This window comes from Anthonomus grandis, chromosome 4, assembly GCF_022605725.1.
Source record: "Anthonomus grandis grandis chromosome 4, icAntGran1.3, whole genome shotgun sequence".
Classification (NCBI taxonomy): domain Eukaryota; kingdom Metazoa; phylum Arthropoda; class Insecta; order Coleoptera; family Curculionidae; genus Anthonomus; species Anthonomus grandis.
This window is the reverse complement of record NC_065549.1, coordinates 42307708-42324443: the sequence shown is the minus strand read 5'-3', so window position 1 is coordinate 42324443 and position 16736 is coordinate 42307708. Positions and strand designations below refer to the sequence as shown.

General features: G+C 35.2%; 1 protein-coding gene across 1 annotated transcript in view; it reads left to right on the top strand.

The window, feature by feature from the left end:
• Window positions 1-372: 372 nt before the first annotated feature.
• Window positions 373-16736, top strand: part of LOC126734800 (fatty acid synthase-like) — a 51658-nt gene continuing 35294 nt past the window's right edge. The window contains exons 1-8 of the mRNA XM_050438538.1: window positions 373-491; window positions 611-759; window positions 5261-5410; window positions 5491-5658; window positions 5732-5932; window positions 6267-6505; window positions 12675-12922; window positions 16499-16670. Of these exons, the coding sequence (XP_050294495.1) occupies window positions 615-759; window positions 5261-5410; window positions 5491-5658; window positions 5732-5932; window positions 6267-6505; window positions 12675-12922; window positions 16499-16670 (1323 nt within the window). The 5' untranslated portion in view covers window positions 373-491; window positions 611-614. The remainder of the gene's footprint in view (window positions 492-610; window positions 760-5260; window positions 5411-5490; window positions 5659-5731; window positions 5933-6266; window positions 6506-12674; window positions 12923-16498; window positions 16671-16736) is intronic.

Here is a 16736-nt window from a genome sequence, read left to right as displayed (position 1 = left end):
CTAATTTTAAATTAATTATTTTTTTTTTAAATTTAGAGATGAATAAATGCTTTTGAGCATTAGTTTTCCTAAAAAGAATGTGGGACTCCTCCACCCTGGCTGACCGATAATACCCCTTTAATAAATCAGCTGTAATTTTTTATTTAAAGCTAAAATTTTGTAGTTATTCAAAAATTACAATGTTAAAAAAGCTACCTTATAGGAGTCAAGTATATAGACTATAGAAATTTATGTAGTAAAATTTAATTAAAATCAGGCTATTTATTTCAGTAAATTCAACAAACCTATACAATTGATACCGCAAAGTTCGTGAACTCGGTGATTTATTCTATTGTATGAAAATGTTCTGACATAGGTTGCTTCTGCAATGCAATTTTATTAACATTTTTAAGCAGGTATAAAGGCCATACTGTTTATACAACTATCTTTTAAATTAAAAGTGTAGTGGTGTGTTGATCATATTCGGGAAGTTTGAACATTATATTTGAAAGGTATGTAATATTATTTCAATAACTTAATTACGAATTCTTTCTCAGTGATCAAATATCAAAAACTTTTTTATGGCATAAGGTATTAACTTTTTACAAGCAAATTATAATCTTTTTTATAGTAAAATGATTCCGAAAAGTATGGAACTCGTCCAAGATGACATTGTCATTTCTGGTATCGGAGGCTACTTTCCGCAATCCCTAAATATTGAAGAGTTTCAGAAACATCTGTTAGAAAACAAAAATTTGGTTGAAACTAGATGGCGTCAAGGTTTGTATATAGATTTAATTGGAAGTGCTGCATTTTTATCCGTAAAAAAATTATTTGTAAACTTGACATAAATAACATAAATAAAAAGATGAAAAGAAAACTCACCCGTAGTATCTGCATAATATGCTGGTGTATTATTAAGTATATGCAGGTTTGTAGGTGACAAAGGTTAAAACTAAAGTTTTCTTTTTTCTTTGGTAACATTAACCTCACACATTGTGTTTTAGCCACGAAATATTTGCATAAATATAGGAAATTAAAGCGTTATATCTAATATTTTATAGATCTTTTGTTCGCTCGATAATTGATTATGGATCTATTTTTTAGGGAACAATTTGTATACCTAATTTATTAAAGATTGACAGTATACTTATATTGTAAAACTATAAAAAATTTCTAGGAGTAATGAATTCATCCCCTAGTCCCGCCGTATTGGTCGAAAGTCTGGAATAATGATTAGGCTATCAAAGGCAATATTTAGCAGTCAAATTCGTGATTAAATTACAATAGTCATAAAAACAATTAATATCTAAAATATACCAACTCTGGATTTTGTCGCTCACAGAAAAAAATATTGGTAAAAGAAAAACGCTAATGCATATGAATTCAAAACCTATATATGAACTCGAATATAAAACAATGCTATTGAATCTTAATATAATAGTTCCACAATACCCTTCAGAAGGCGGACGTTCTCAGATTTTAAGAGAACATTTGGATAGATCTTTCTGGAGTGAAAATATTTAATGATGGAGTAAACGATGATAATATTGTGGCTGGGGCTTTTTGGGTATCCTCGGTAAATTATCATTATGTGGAGTATAATTAATTCTTTAATTTATATTAAAGATATTAAAAGATATGATTTATAGATTTATATTAAAAGATATGATTTTTTTAACTCTTTTTTCTTTTGGCGGAAACTTTTCTGTAAGTTTTAATACCATGAGATTTCAAATTGACAGTAAATAGCCAGACGTCTATAATTAATTTTATAAACTTGCAAAACATATATAGCACTATAAGTTAGGATATATGAGAAAATGTATATTTTTTCCTAGAGAAAGTACTTACGTGCAAAATTGGCTTTAATATTTTAAAATAATTACACATTATATAAATCAATATTTAACTTAAAAATATAAATATATTACTGGGAATATTATGCTCTAAGGTTGATACTCCACGTATCACAAATATTATAATTATATAATTCTTACCAGGCCTAATACTAATTCTAAAGTTTAAAAAAAAACATAAATTAGAACTAAAATACAGAAGGCAAACCCTATGATACTCGAGTAGCACGAGTACAAGGTTGTCTGTGAATATTTTTCTGCAAGTTATAATGTTCTGGAAAAATGTCCTTTAAAAACGAAAAACGGGAGTTGATTTCACAGACTTGCACTTCTCCAATAAAAAAGAAGTTCTAGTATACCGACGTTCTAGGATATGTATTCATGGGTCGCATCTACCTGTCGTGTAGATCTTGCTTGTAAAGCTCTAGGTAGAATAATACAAGACAGTTTGGAAGACCATTTACCGTAATAGTATCGATAAAACAGTAACAGGTCTGCCACCTTCCTTTTATGCTCACCTGTCCAAGCTGCTTCCAGTTAGCTCTGGATCTTCTATAAGACGTATGGCTCTCTTCTGGAAGGAATCAAACAGCTTTAAAGTGTGTTTTGTGCTGATCTCTATATTTGAGAGAAATACTAAAGAGATGGATGGATGAATCTGAATCTGTGACGCTGCATACAGCCTTTTCGTTTTAAAGCGAGCCCCAAGTTTTTCCGCTTTAGCTATTCCCGCTACATGATCATGCCAAAATATATTGCTTCCAATCTGCATACCTAATAAGCGAACTGATGAAGACAATGGCAAAGTAAACCCGTACATAATAAGGCTTGGCGACGCCTATGGCACTAGGTCTCAGGTGAAGTCATCTGGTTGGGTGACTTTAAGGAAGACAAGTGTCATCATCAAAGCTGTAAATTGTATTAGAAGTCTTGTCAAAAAGATTGTTGATAACATGAAGAGAGTAGGGGATAAGATGCATTCTTGATATATACCAGTATTAACTTGTCTAACCCAGCAGTTATTGCAATGGAACCATCTTCTTTAGTTAATGGGGGAATTTTTTATCTACAGAAACTTTGACAAATTGCTTTTACAGAGCAGAACAATCTTGATCCATTTGAGAAGTTTGTTCTTCACTCTTTTATAATTTTCTTTGCAGGTAATGAACGTCTGCTTGCACGCATTTCTCCAACAATCTTAGCTCCATTTGTGATAGGCAGCATTTTTGTTGTTGACTGCCTTGGTGCAACTTTTACCGAACCACAGTTTGCGGTCTGAAGAGCTTTTCAAGGTGTTTGAAATACAAACCTCGGTACCTCTGAAATGTCGCTCGCACATGCTGAAGGATCATTCATTGGTCATGAAACAGACATCACTTCATGGAAACGAAGAGAGGAAATGTTTTAAATGTCTCCAATTGGCTTATTTATTATGCCAATGTTAGAATAAGTCAACCAGTTGTTATTGTGGTCGTTAAAGTCTCCTGAAATAACAATTTCTGCATTTGAATGGTTTGCTTGCAGATCATTGATTTTATTAGCAAGGCTGGTGAAAAGTCTTTAATAGTATGTATCGCTGGGTGGTCTGTAGAGGAAGCAGAAATCCTTTGTGGATATTTTACTTATTATTTTGATCCACACAATATCTAACCTTAAGGGTTCCAGAGCTTTTTATCCCGTTGCCAAGATGTACCTAAATCGGTTGTGGAGCTCGTATCCAGGATAAAACATATAAACCTTGATTATTTCCGAGTTCCGTTTCGTCTTTGCTTGAGCTAAATTGTGAGGTCTGTTTCTTTTCAAATGTTGATGCATAGCGGTTTTGTTTGTTCAGACCTCTTATATTAGATCGATCCATTCTTAAATGTTTAACACCTGATGGACGCCCAAATCAGCCTTCTCCGGAGATCCGAATATTCGGCTATTTTAACTCCGGAATATTTTAATCCAGGAGAGGTTCTACCTCTTTACCCTGGAAACCGCATACGATGAAACTCGAGTCTACAGTAATACAATTCACGTCGCCTGAATCCAAAATTTGCTGTAGCATCATCCTGTAGTACTACGTAACATCCTGTAATGTTTATAGCATTAATATTCGCAATGATTCTATGATTGACTTAATAACAACTATAAATAGGTATCTATACTTTTACGCTTTTATAGCTTGACGTTACATTTGTTCTTATCAACTTTAGATTAGGCTGGAATTTTAGTTAATTTTTTGATATAAGATTTAGAAAATATACGCCACGGCTTTGCTGGCAAATGTGTACCCTTTTGACGAAATTTCCAATAACGTCATTGTATACATGTGGTGGTATTTTACTCATAATTCGCACTTTAGATAATCCCATAGCGAGAAGCCTAAAAGCGTTAACTCGCAAGACCATCGCAAGCCCATTAAGATCACCATGTCAATGTTTACTGGCGATATGACATGTACCGTCCTGCTGAAACCACACGTCAAGATCAATAGCTTCCAGATGAGACACAAGAAGCATTATTTTCTTCGAAGAAAGATGGTCCAATTATTCCTCCAGACCATAATGCAGGGACACGTTGTGGATGAATTTCTTTCTAATGAATCATTCGTGGATTCCAAATCCCAAATGCGATAGTTTTACCTCTTAGCGGAGCCATAGTAGGTAAAAATGAGCCTGATCACTGAAAATCTTTTTGTTTGTAAAATGAGCACTGTTGACTTGGTTGACTAATTGACGTCTGTCACCCACATCTCTGTCACACTCTTGCCATCTGCCGTGACATTTTGTTCTGAAAGACCTTTAACCATTTTGATAATAATTCTTGACAATCAGAACGCGTTGTTCTACCGTGTAATGCTCCATGTTTATTAACTCCCATCTGTCAACTTTGGATCTGTCACGTCATAATCATGTGACATTATGATTGTCAGACATGGCGTGCAATTCAATTCGCCCTTTACAATTTTAGAGTTTTGAAAATATAAGTTTTTCCTTAAAACAAAAGGTCAGGAAATCATGCGCCAAAATTGGATACACCTCGTAAATTTATTCGAATTCATTACTAACTATTTTAGGAATAATAAAAAGGTCGAAAAACTAAAAAAAAAATTATCGAGTGAAATAATTGTTTGAAAAACTCCAAAGAATAAACTGATGTTCTACATTTTATCTTAGCTAATAACCTAATTATTTTTCATGTAAAACAAAATGTGACTTACGACAACCTAACCTTATTATTACAAGTAGCGCTATCTGTAACATAGAAAAACACTATTATCAATGTTACAGATTTCCTTATATGAACTTAATTTTTACAGTTTTCTTTAATTTTTAATTCTTACATAAAAGCGATAAACAGAATTAAAATGTATAAACAATATGTTTCACTGAATAGTGCACTCAAATGAATATTCATATGTACCTTAATTTCAATAGGTGAAAGAGGTGTGAGCAACCATGTCGGCACGGTTCCAACTGAATTTTTTGATAATTCCTATTTCGGAATTCACAGACAGCAATGCACTTTTATGGATCCCATGCAACGTTTGGTCCTGGAAAGAACATTTGAAGCTCTCATTGATGCTGGTAAAATTAAAAACCTAACTTTTTTCTATTTAAAGATTATTAGTAATTCTCTGCAAAATTACGTATCTATTACATTTTAGGTGTGAATCCAACTGAAATTAAGGGAAAAAGAATTGGAGTGTTTATGGGTTCATCTATTGGTGAAAATGATAATTTGTTCTTAGAGTCCATTGTGTCTGGATTTGGTGTTACTGGTCATTCAAGAGCAATGATGCCGAACAGAATATCTTACTGGTTAAACTTAAAAGGTTTAAAAATATAATTGATATAACTAATATTACTAACGGAATTTTTTCTACTATCTAACTTTTTGTAATTTAGGCCCAAGCGTAGCATATGATTCAAACTGGATAGGCGGAATAGAAGTGATCCGTTTGGCATTCGAAGCCATTAAAACTGGTCAATGCGAGTCTGTCATTGTAGGTACCGCTAATTTAGCACTTAACGCTGAGTTTCAGTGGTTGTACACCGATATGGGACTCCTGAGTCCAGATGGAAGTACCCGGGCTTTTGATGCTGATGGTAAGATTTGATTCTAATATGAGGAATAAATCATGTCTAATAATCTTCAATATTAACTTTTTCAAATATATATAAGGATATCGAGAACAAAACCGCGTTATCCATAATTAGTTCTATGAATGTGGATTCTAAGATATCGTTGCATTTATGTTCGACTTTGTATCAAGAAACTTATAACAAAACACTTTTAGGCCTTTTTTTAAATGATTGTTTCGTTACCCTTGGATAATATAATAATGCGACTTCAAGACAATTTCTCCATGCATGTTCTCAGCTTATTAATATCAGTAAACAATAAAAATAGAGTTTCTTAAGCTTCTTCTTTAATTTTAAGCTAAGGGTTATACCAGATCAGACGGTATAGTGGTACTATATATTCAAAAAGCTTCAGAAGCTAAAAGATCATATGCAAGCATCGTAAATGTTTCCACGATGTTCGATGGAGCTCACGAAGGAAGTATTCAAAATTTCTCAGTACCTAGTATGGTGGATTTCTTATCTAAATTTTATGAAGATTCACCAGTTAATCCCGAAGACGTGGAATTTGTGGAAACATATGGTTGCGGACATAAGGTAAAATATGTTTAAGATAAAACTTAAAATAACTTGTTTTGCACCACAAATGTTTGTTGGATGCAGATAAGAGACAAAAAAATAAAACGTCGATAGATATTTATTTTTAATATGATGTCGACTTTACGACTTCTAAAACGTCATCCACAGGAAACATTAAAATATTAGATGTGTAAAGTATTAAAAATTGAATATGTTAAACATTCTATAAAAATCTAAATAAATCATAGACATTATTAGGCAGGAACATATAGTTAAACGGAACAGAATTTAAAATATACATTGTATATACAGAGTGGCTCTTAATTATCTCCCCCGCCCTCTTATCTTTTGAATGCGTTTATAGAAAAATTTGGCACATACATTATTAGCAACCTAAATACGATGTTTTGGTCCCCCAACTTATTTGGTTTACCAATACCTTTAAAAGCGATTAATATACCGAAAGCAGAGAATATTTTTGCTATTTTGTTTAGTGCAATTTTATTTGTACCTTGATTTAATCGAGACTGCTTGATCCACGTCCTCTTGGTCGAAAAATTGTAATTATTTTCATTTATGGATATTCAAGAACCACAAAGCATCTAACGGGAGCTTTCAAAGATGTATCGTATTAACCTCCTTTCTATTTAATTTAATTTTTCAAAATAGCGCCTCGCCGCCATTTTGAAGTTTTGCAAAATGAGCTAGTAGGGAAAATGAGCTAGTATAGGAATCAAAAAGTAGTATTTAGGTTGCTAATGATGTGTGGCAAATTTCAATTTTTTATATAAACGCATTAAAAACATAAGAGGGGATGAAGACAATTAAGGGCCACACTATAAATACCGCCAATACCAGCTGTTCTTCGTCATTGCGTCAAGTCAGTGCAGTTCGAAATATTGGCGCGATATTTAAATCGAAAATAAATAATAGTAAATAAATAAGGTGAAAATAAATATATCTAGTATAAGTATACAGATGAAGTATACGTGTTTTCGTTCGTTACTTATAGAAAACCGCATAGAGGCGAAATTTTGCAACGCATTTGCCGCGCGTGTACGAGTGCCTGCGACAGAGCACCGCCCCGGGCGGCCCGAGGACGGGTCGACGGGATTAGTAAACATCTGAATTCTGACTTTCGTCGAAGCTTCGTTTGGCGATAAAATGTCCCAAAATATTACGCAAAAATCCAGGCATTTTTAAAATATTTAAAGTCAATTGGAGACAAATCTGGAGATCTAGGAGGCCATTTAATATCGCCAGTCCCACTAATAAGGCGGTTAGGAAAAGTATTTGTTAAAAATTCTTTTACCATAGCCGCGTTATGAGCAGGACAGCCATCTTGCTGAAAATAAACCGATCCCAGGTCTACATCAGGTAGGATTTGAATGGCAGGAAGAACTTGGTTTTAGAGCAACTCAAGGTACTTAAGGGCGTTTAAAGTGCCATCAATAAAAAATGGCCCTATAACATTGTCGCCCAAAATACCTGCTCAAACATTCAATTTCTGAGGATACTGGGTACGAAACTGAAAACTCCTGTGCTCGTTTTCCTGAGACCAATAACGAACAATGGAAGGATTGTGTTTGCCATGTAATGGAAAAGAAGATTCATCAGAAAAGAAAATATTTTTTAAAAAATATTCGTTTTCATTTGCCTTTTCCATCATGGTTTCACAAAATTCCATTCTTCGCCACTGGAAATATTTCCTGAGTTTTTGAATACTTGAAACATTTGTACCTATATTTTTTCCAGATACGAGCAACAGTTTTATTGCTCATTCCCAGTTCCTCTCCAACACTTCTAGTAAACCGTGTCTAATCAAGTTCTAGGGTACTGCAAACCATTACTTCCCGCCGTTCTATATCCTGGACCACTTCAACAGGTGGTTCTTGACGTTTTGTGTGGCATTTTTACAATCTTGAAGACAAAAAGATGTCTCAAAATTTGTAACCACGTTTAAAACCGTTTTTGCACAAGGAATCGGTCTATTCTCAAATGTCACTGAAAACAAATCTCTACATTGTACTGCCGAATTGCCTCCATAAAACCAACAACAATTAGTTAAACTCTTTCGGAAGGGGTATAAACAGCCATAGTGAAAAAAACACGAAAATAACGCTCAAAAATTATTAATGCAACGTGCAGTAACACAGCAAAGTGAGGTCTGCTGACTCCCGGTTCAAAAAATAAAAACGAAAAATTCCGCCGCCTGCAAGCCACAACCAAGCGGTGTTGCCATTATTTTGGGTAATACGTAGCTCACGATAACACGATCTGTATAGTTATAATAAGTGATTGTTTAGTAGTGTAGTGTAAATAAATGAGTTGACCATTTTTGCGCAGCGATTCTTTTAATTCACGCCTAACGAACGATAAAAAGCCAGTCAACTGGACATAAAAGGTGGAAATAAATAATAGTGAACAGAAATATATCGGTCAAATGTTGCAATCAGCAAGTGAAGTTGCAAAAAAAATCTACCACACTAAGAGGGGATTATGCCAGGTTGGATAAAAATATTTTCGAAAACAATGCCAATTAGAAAAGCGAATTTAAAGAAGACATTCTAGAAAAATCTTCGTTACTCAAAAAGCAGATTCTCTCATTAGTGGGGGACAGGATTCAGAAAGTTCAAAATAGAATCGCAGCATTGGACGTCACCACTATCAATGAGCTGCCTGGTAGGCCTTCATCAGTGGATGATAAGAACGAAGTTTTGTGGGAATACGAAATCGGTCCTCAATTCGATGGTAATACATCATGAAATATTTATTAGCGTGAGATTGAAGTGACAACAGACAAGCAAATGGTCATGCAGGGAAAAGGAGATTGCCCTTAAGAGAATACCCTTTGAGAGGAGATGCTGCTACCTTCCTTTAAAGAATGTCCCTTGAACAACCAACCAACCATTCATGATTGGAACATGTCTACCTTACGCAGTTGAAAAATCGGTGCCGAAAGTCTGGGGAGTCCTTGCAAAAATTTGAAGCTGATATTACCCGTTTGGTTCGAGTGGCATTTCCAGAAAAAAATCATGGAACGTTTGGCAGTTTAAGCATTCCTGGATGAATTCCGCGAAGGTGAAGTGGGGAAGGTCTTGATACTAGCACATCCACCTAAGCTAGTAGATTCATTAATACGGCTCCTTGAATTCAAATGCCAAAAACACGAATATGGGTCAGGATCGTATTCGGCAAGTGATTCCAGGAGAGAACAACTTTAAGGAATCAAGAAGATGATAAGGTAGACGATTGGAGGACATAGCCGCCAGGACCGGAAGTTGGAGTGTTGGAAATATGGTGAAGGAAGTCACATAAGAAGACACTATCCAGAAGACGCTAGTTCCACTCCCGCCAACTGCAAAACTAGAGAAAGTCGGAAACGCCACGTTCATCACAGAAAAAGCCACATTTGAGCATCTGGTGATAGTGGCTGAGATTCAGGATAAAGAGATCATCTGGACGGACTTAAGAAAGTAGTTTTACATTAAGTACAGTATTTCAGTCCTACTACCGAAGGAAACTTTGATATCAGAGCGAAGCGGGATCGTTTAGGAGGGAACGGACCAAAGACCATGGACGGTGAAATAGTCATGTTTAAATCTGTAATGCATGACGATGCTGTTGGTCCAGGGAGAGCAGTCCGAAAAAACTCTTGTACGTGTTGAAAGAAATACTCTAGGTGTAATGAAACTCAATAATTATCCTGTGTTATTGCGAAGGCCGCGGAGAGAGACACTGCTCTGCAGTTTCAACAATACTTCGAGAAGTTGCGGCTATGAATGTCAACCGGGAAAATATTCCGAAAGAATTAGAAGAGCTGGTATCTTCGTCGGGCACCGATCTAAGAAGTATCAGACGAAAGAAGAGGCTGAAGCATTTGGTCCATCGATAACAAGACGTTTTTATTATACTCTTTCTCGCATTAATGATACTTTGGATACCCTGGTTGGATCGAAGATCTTTTCCTCGCTAGATCTGAACAGTGGATACTGGTAAGTTAAGTTGGTCCCTGAAGATTGAAAAAAGATTTTATTCAATGTACTGGATTATGGTAATTTAACGTGATGCCATAGGAACTGTGCAATACTCCTGCCACTTTTGGTTAATGGAAACGATTTTAAGAGAACTGCCCTGGAAAAATTATCTAGTTTACTTTGATGACAATATTGTGAAAGGAAAACTGCTTATGGACACCATGAAAAATCTAGAAGACCTATTCCTGAGGCTACGAGATTCTGGTCTAAGGTTGACCTTAAAGAAATGTCATCTATTTCAAAGGTGCAGTGCAGTATTTGGGTCACGTCGTTTAGAGTTAAGGAGTTGCGGTTGACAAGGCAAAGGTCCAGACTGTCAAAGATTGGCCGGTTTCCAAAAATAAGCATGAACTACACAGCTTCTTGGGATTATGCACTTGCTACTGATGTTATGCACAGGAATTTGTCAACATAGCAAAACTATTCACCAGGTTGACCAAAGCAGAATAAAAATTTCAATAGTCCCAAGACTGTCAGGAAACTTTTGATCACCTAAAAGAGGCTCTGACAACGAATTGAAGGAATATTTATATTGGACATCGACGCTAGCATATCCAAGAAGAGTCTGTATCAAGAAGTATTTATCAAGAAGACCTTATCCAGAGAACTGCAAATATTATCTGCGAGAAGAAGGGAAAGATGTTCAGTTGTTAAGAACCACTATCGCCGCCGATATTTTGCAAAATAGGGATCTTATAAGAGACCAAGAGGATGATCCCGATATGTAGATAGTCTATACCTGGATAAAGAAAGGAAAGAAGCTAACTTAGGAAGAAGTTGCAAAGTATGCTTCTAATTTCAACTCATATTGGGCACAATCGAAGTCTTTCATTTTGGATGATAGACTTTTGTGGTGGAAAATAGTCGACCACGATGACAAAGAGGAAAGAAAGCAAATCGTTGTTCCATAAGGGACTGTTGTAGGAAATGGCGTATATGCGGTAATGGGTCGCAAAAAAGGCACAAAACTTTGATACGTCAGTACAACATGGGAAATTTCTTTGAAGGGGCTGTCATTAACATTGTTCCCTTTTCTGAATCAGAACCAGAGAATAAGTACATCATGGTCGTGATGGACTACGTCAGCAAATGGGTTTAGATGTACCCTCCTACCAGGAAACTTGTACTATCGCCGACGCCTTAATAAAATAATGGATCTGCCAATTTGGTATACCTTTGGAAGTACATTCTAATTAAGGACGAAATTTTAAATTCAGTTTGTTTCAGAACATCTGTATGACGCCTGGAATCAAGAAAGCGAGAACTACTGCATTACGAATGAATAGAACCATTAATCGATATTCGGCCAAAGTAGTCTCTAGCCACCAAAGAGCATGGGATAGATTTCATTTGTTTCCGCTGACTTATTGAACGGCTACCCATGAAAGGAACCGATATTGCCGGAGAAGTCTACGTCAATGAGCTGCGTAGAGAAATAGATGTCATTCATGATCCAGTGCGCATTTACATTCAAGATGCCAGCGATCGTATGAAACGAAACGTATTAATCTATATGATGCTACCGACAAAAACCAGAGATATCAGTTCTGATCAGTTCTGAAAAAAATCAAGAGCTGCATCGGTCTAACCCCAAAGTTGAATAAGCACTCAGGGCGAAATGAGCTTAGGGAGGGGACAGTTTAACGATATTGTAAACACCGAGAATTCCGGCATTCCGGAACGACATAAGTAGTAGACCGCACGACGTCTCGAAGTTTAGCGGGACTCTTTCGGAACAGCGTTCTGCCGAGTAGATAAGGAGTCGCATCACTGATAGTTGCAGTTCTGTGAAGTAGTAGTTTGGAATATTGGTGCGAGATTTAAATAGTTGTAAATAAAAACCGTAAAAATAAAAATCTCTAGTAGACCTGAGTGATTGTGCTTTTGTAGTGAAGTGTGTAAATAAAATATTGACTATTTTCGATTGTTTAAATTCACATCTAATGTACGGGAAAAAACGCTAAAATATGCATACCTTTTCATAGCAACTAAACATCAGCAATCCCGGTATTTATGGAGCTGCCATAATCGATGGTTTTCTAAGGACATCTTAGTATTTTTTCTATGACCTCAATTCAACATTGGTGGTGCAGAGAAAAATCTTATGTCACGAAAACTACTGAGATATAACTTATTTTTCTTGCTTACAGGTTACAGATGAAAGGGAACTAACAGCTCTCCAGCAAGTATATTGTAAAAATCGCAAAGATCCTCTTTTAGTCGGCTCTGTTAAAACCAACACGGGGCATAGTGAGGCATCCTCCGCAATGTTTTCGGTGGCTAAAGTATTGATTGCTATGGAACAGGGCATTATACCTGCTACAATTCAGCATGAGAAACCGAATACCAATATTCAAGGACTTGTAGATGGATCTGTGAAAATTGTTAATAAAAATAGGTATGTAACTTCCAGGTATAAAGAACTCTCTTTGGATTAAATTAAATCATTCGCTCGTTCGTCGTCCGTAAATTCCTCGGAGAGGTGGAGCCGTATAGTAAGACCCTCGATCGTTTGGCTCCAGGATTCTCTATTGTGGGCATGGTGTATCGCATCTTACTTACAGGCTCTCTCCTTTCAGATTTTTTATTTGGTCTACCCATCGCGACGGTAGACTTAATCTTTTATCTTTTATAATAACTTTTTCTTCTATAATGAGCTCCTTCATTGCCTCTGATCTTTTGGCAATGTGTTTAAAGTATTTTAAATATTGCTGGTTGACATAAGCAGATAGTCTGGTTTTAATTCGCAATTATCTTAAAATTGATTTGTTGATGCGGTACGCCGTCCATTCAATTCGGAGCATGCTTCTTTAGCACTACATTCGTGGAGTGTCACTTCTACGACGGTCTGCCATTTTGATTGTCCGCCTCTTTGCTGCATAAGTTACTATGGAGAAAATGAGAGTTTATATAAGTCTGAGTTTCATATTAATTTTGATGGAAGTGTCGTTCCAGATACGAGTCAGTTTCGTTCTTGTGTTTCGTACCATGGTGATACGCGTACGGATTTCAGTTTCGCAATCTATGGTGACGACAGATCAAAGATATTTAAGTGATTGACCACTTGATAAGCGGCGATATTTGTAATGCCTAGGGCTGTTGTTATTAGCATGGTCAACAATAATTACTTTACCCTTTGAATTATTGGTTTCCAGACCGTACGCATTTAAACATTCTGTATAGTTCAGTTCAGAGATCTATAAGAATCTTTGATGTGCCGCGAATAGTCCGTGTGCCTATGTTGCTTGTATTGTCACATGACATGCATGTTTAAATCGAAAAATTTTATGTGGAAAAAGTCATAAAGTAATATTTTAAACGATATTTAATTATTCCATTAAATAAATAAATGTTTTAAGCATTTTTTAAAGAATTTATACTTTTGATTCGTAAAATTTAACTACATGCGCCCACGTACTATTTTGTTAAACCTCTGACCTCACTCACAGCCACTCAAGCATAAAAGTTGCACAGGTCCGGCCTTAAAATTTATTTGTATTTAAAACTTTATTATTCGGGATTTTTGGGTTTAGTTTTATTAAGTTAGAAATTCAGGATAGTTGATAGCAAGATAATATTTAATTTAAATATAAGATTTAAGTACGTTAAATGAATTTAACCAAAAATTTTAATTTAATAAGTTTAGTTTTTAGCGCCATCAGTGGGGTCCATTTAATCTGTGGATTAAGGCATTAAATATTTACTTTTTGACACAAAAGGGTAAAATGTATGTCTTCAAATTTTATATATTTCCTTTTTTTGTTTTTCCCTTTTTTTTAAATTTAATCCCTTTTTTTACATATAGTACTATAGGGTATCCCTGTTAAAAACGCTGTTTTTTGCACTAGCAACTTGGCAATAAGCACTTGCAATCATTTGTGAACTGAGGATCATTAGATAAATTTGTTTGGCGTCTGTACATAAACAATTACGTTTTAAAACTGCTTGATTTTCCCCTGTAGCTTCTACTTCCCTTGCTTCCTCAACACTAGAAAATGAACTATCAGAACTATGTTAGTCTAAATCACTGTCCAGATCACTCTTATTGTTTTCATTACAAATTATATTGTCTTTCTTGTGCACCCACGCACAAACACTTTCCTCTTCATTTGCCCAATTTTCCTGCCTATTTTCGCAGGGTCGAAACTTTTTAAGGTCTTTAGATATAATACCAAAACAAATCCACAAACACACTTTCTCACAGTAAAAACTGCAAAAAATTTAGACGAATACATGCCAAATTCTAAATTCTTTACTTTCATAAACGTGTAAAAAACAAAACCGGCAAAACCCATCAAATAATAATAACCTTACATGACCCCCCTCCCAACTATTAAAGGCGATAGACCCATCCTTAAAGATCTATTTAAAAACACGTCGAAAGTAATATAAAAAGAGTCCAAAAATTTATCTGGGTACGGCCCCGTAATCCTTAAAATCAGTGGGATAGAGAGATACACAATTACTTGCACAGCCTTAAGTAGGAATCGCCAGACCGCAAGTGTTTTATCTTTGTTTAATAGACTGGCTAAAAAGAGGTGACAAGTCTGTGAGTGATAGAAGTGTTTAAAATATTTTGTAAGATGCTTGGATTTTAGCCTGCGGTCAATTTTTTTATATTATTTTCTTTGTAAAAATGGACATTTTCGAAAGAAAAATAAAAAATAGTATAAAACATGGGGTTTTACGTATATTTAAAATGATTTCATAGATAAACAATATAAAATTTTGAAATTTAAACATGTATATCATGCGACAATAAATATGACATAGGCGCACGGACTAGTTAGTGCGGCATCTGCGATCATCAAAGATTCTAATGGATCTCTAAACTGGACTTTACATGTATTTGGCACCTAGGCCCACGCTATTGGTCAATTTTAAAATCAGGTACGAAGTGCGAAATCCGCGTATGGAATGGAAATTGGTGCCAATGCCAATCACGCGTACAGAATGTAATAGTCGCTTTAGTTGTGCATTAGCTGTAAATACGAGGTGACTGATTTCTCGAGGCCATGGATGATGCAATAAATTTGCCATCTCAATTTAAATAATATCACCAGAAAAATATAAAGTAAAATTATTAAATGAGACTTCTCATAACATTTGCAAGTAATTATTTAGTTATGTTTTTGTTTGTTGTTCTACCTTGTAGCAATGCGAAAGATACATCGATGTTTCCAAAACAATAATATTTTCTTTTTGATCAATTTTTTACAATTATTATATATATTTTTTATATTTCACTTATTAAAAAAAAGGAAGAATTTAGTGACTTTTTTTATATTAGTTCCGAGTTCGCGCATAATATCTATTTTCATATATATCTATTTTTGTATATAGCGATCACGAAAGTAGTTTTTAAAACGTTTATTAAACCGAAAGAAAATTGGCATGACAAGGGGAAGCAAGAAAAGGCCATTGGGTCGTCCAGCAAGTGGGGAAACTGTCGAAAAAAGACCTAAAAAGAAACACAGTCTATCACAAAATGTGACAACTAACTTTCAATTCCGTACACGGATTTCGTACCTCGTACCTGATTGGCTTGAAATTAGGCAATGGCGTGGGCCTAGGTGCCAAATACATGTGCGGCATGTTTAAATGCAATCCGTACCATCTGCTGTGTTTATCTAGCGTTTGCAATAAATAAGTTCGTGGTCGCCTTTTGATATGTTCAGGGTATTATCCGCCTACCGTAGCTAATTAATTCTTCTGCCGCCAACAGGAATGCCATTCTTCCACTTTTCAACAATCTCCCTAATAATGTAATCACTATGTTTTGAAAAGAAGGATAAATAAAATGCAGCCGTGTCCCAACCCAGCAATAGTCAAGAAGGTGTCAGAGATAATATTATTGACTCGTACCGTCATCAATTAAAATTATAGCAATGAAAAAATATCCAATATATAATACTCTATGCAAGATGAGTAATCCAACTACAATTAGTAACTAAAATTAGTTTTCTGTTTTCAGAAAATGGAATCCAACATATGCTGCAGTAAACGCTTTGGGGCTTGATTCATATTATGGTCATTTGCTTCTAAAAGCGAATCCCAAGAACAAAATTATTAAAACGGAAGAAATTCCTAAGTTAGTGGTTGCTTCTACCAGAACTGAAGAAGGAATTAAAGACATTTTGGAACAGGTAGTTAAACAAAATATTACCACATATTTTGGAAATCAAATTTGCTTATTTTTGAAACAGTAAAAC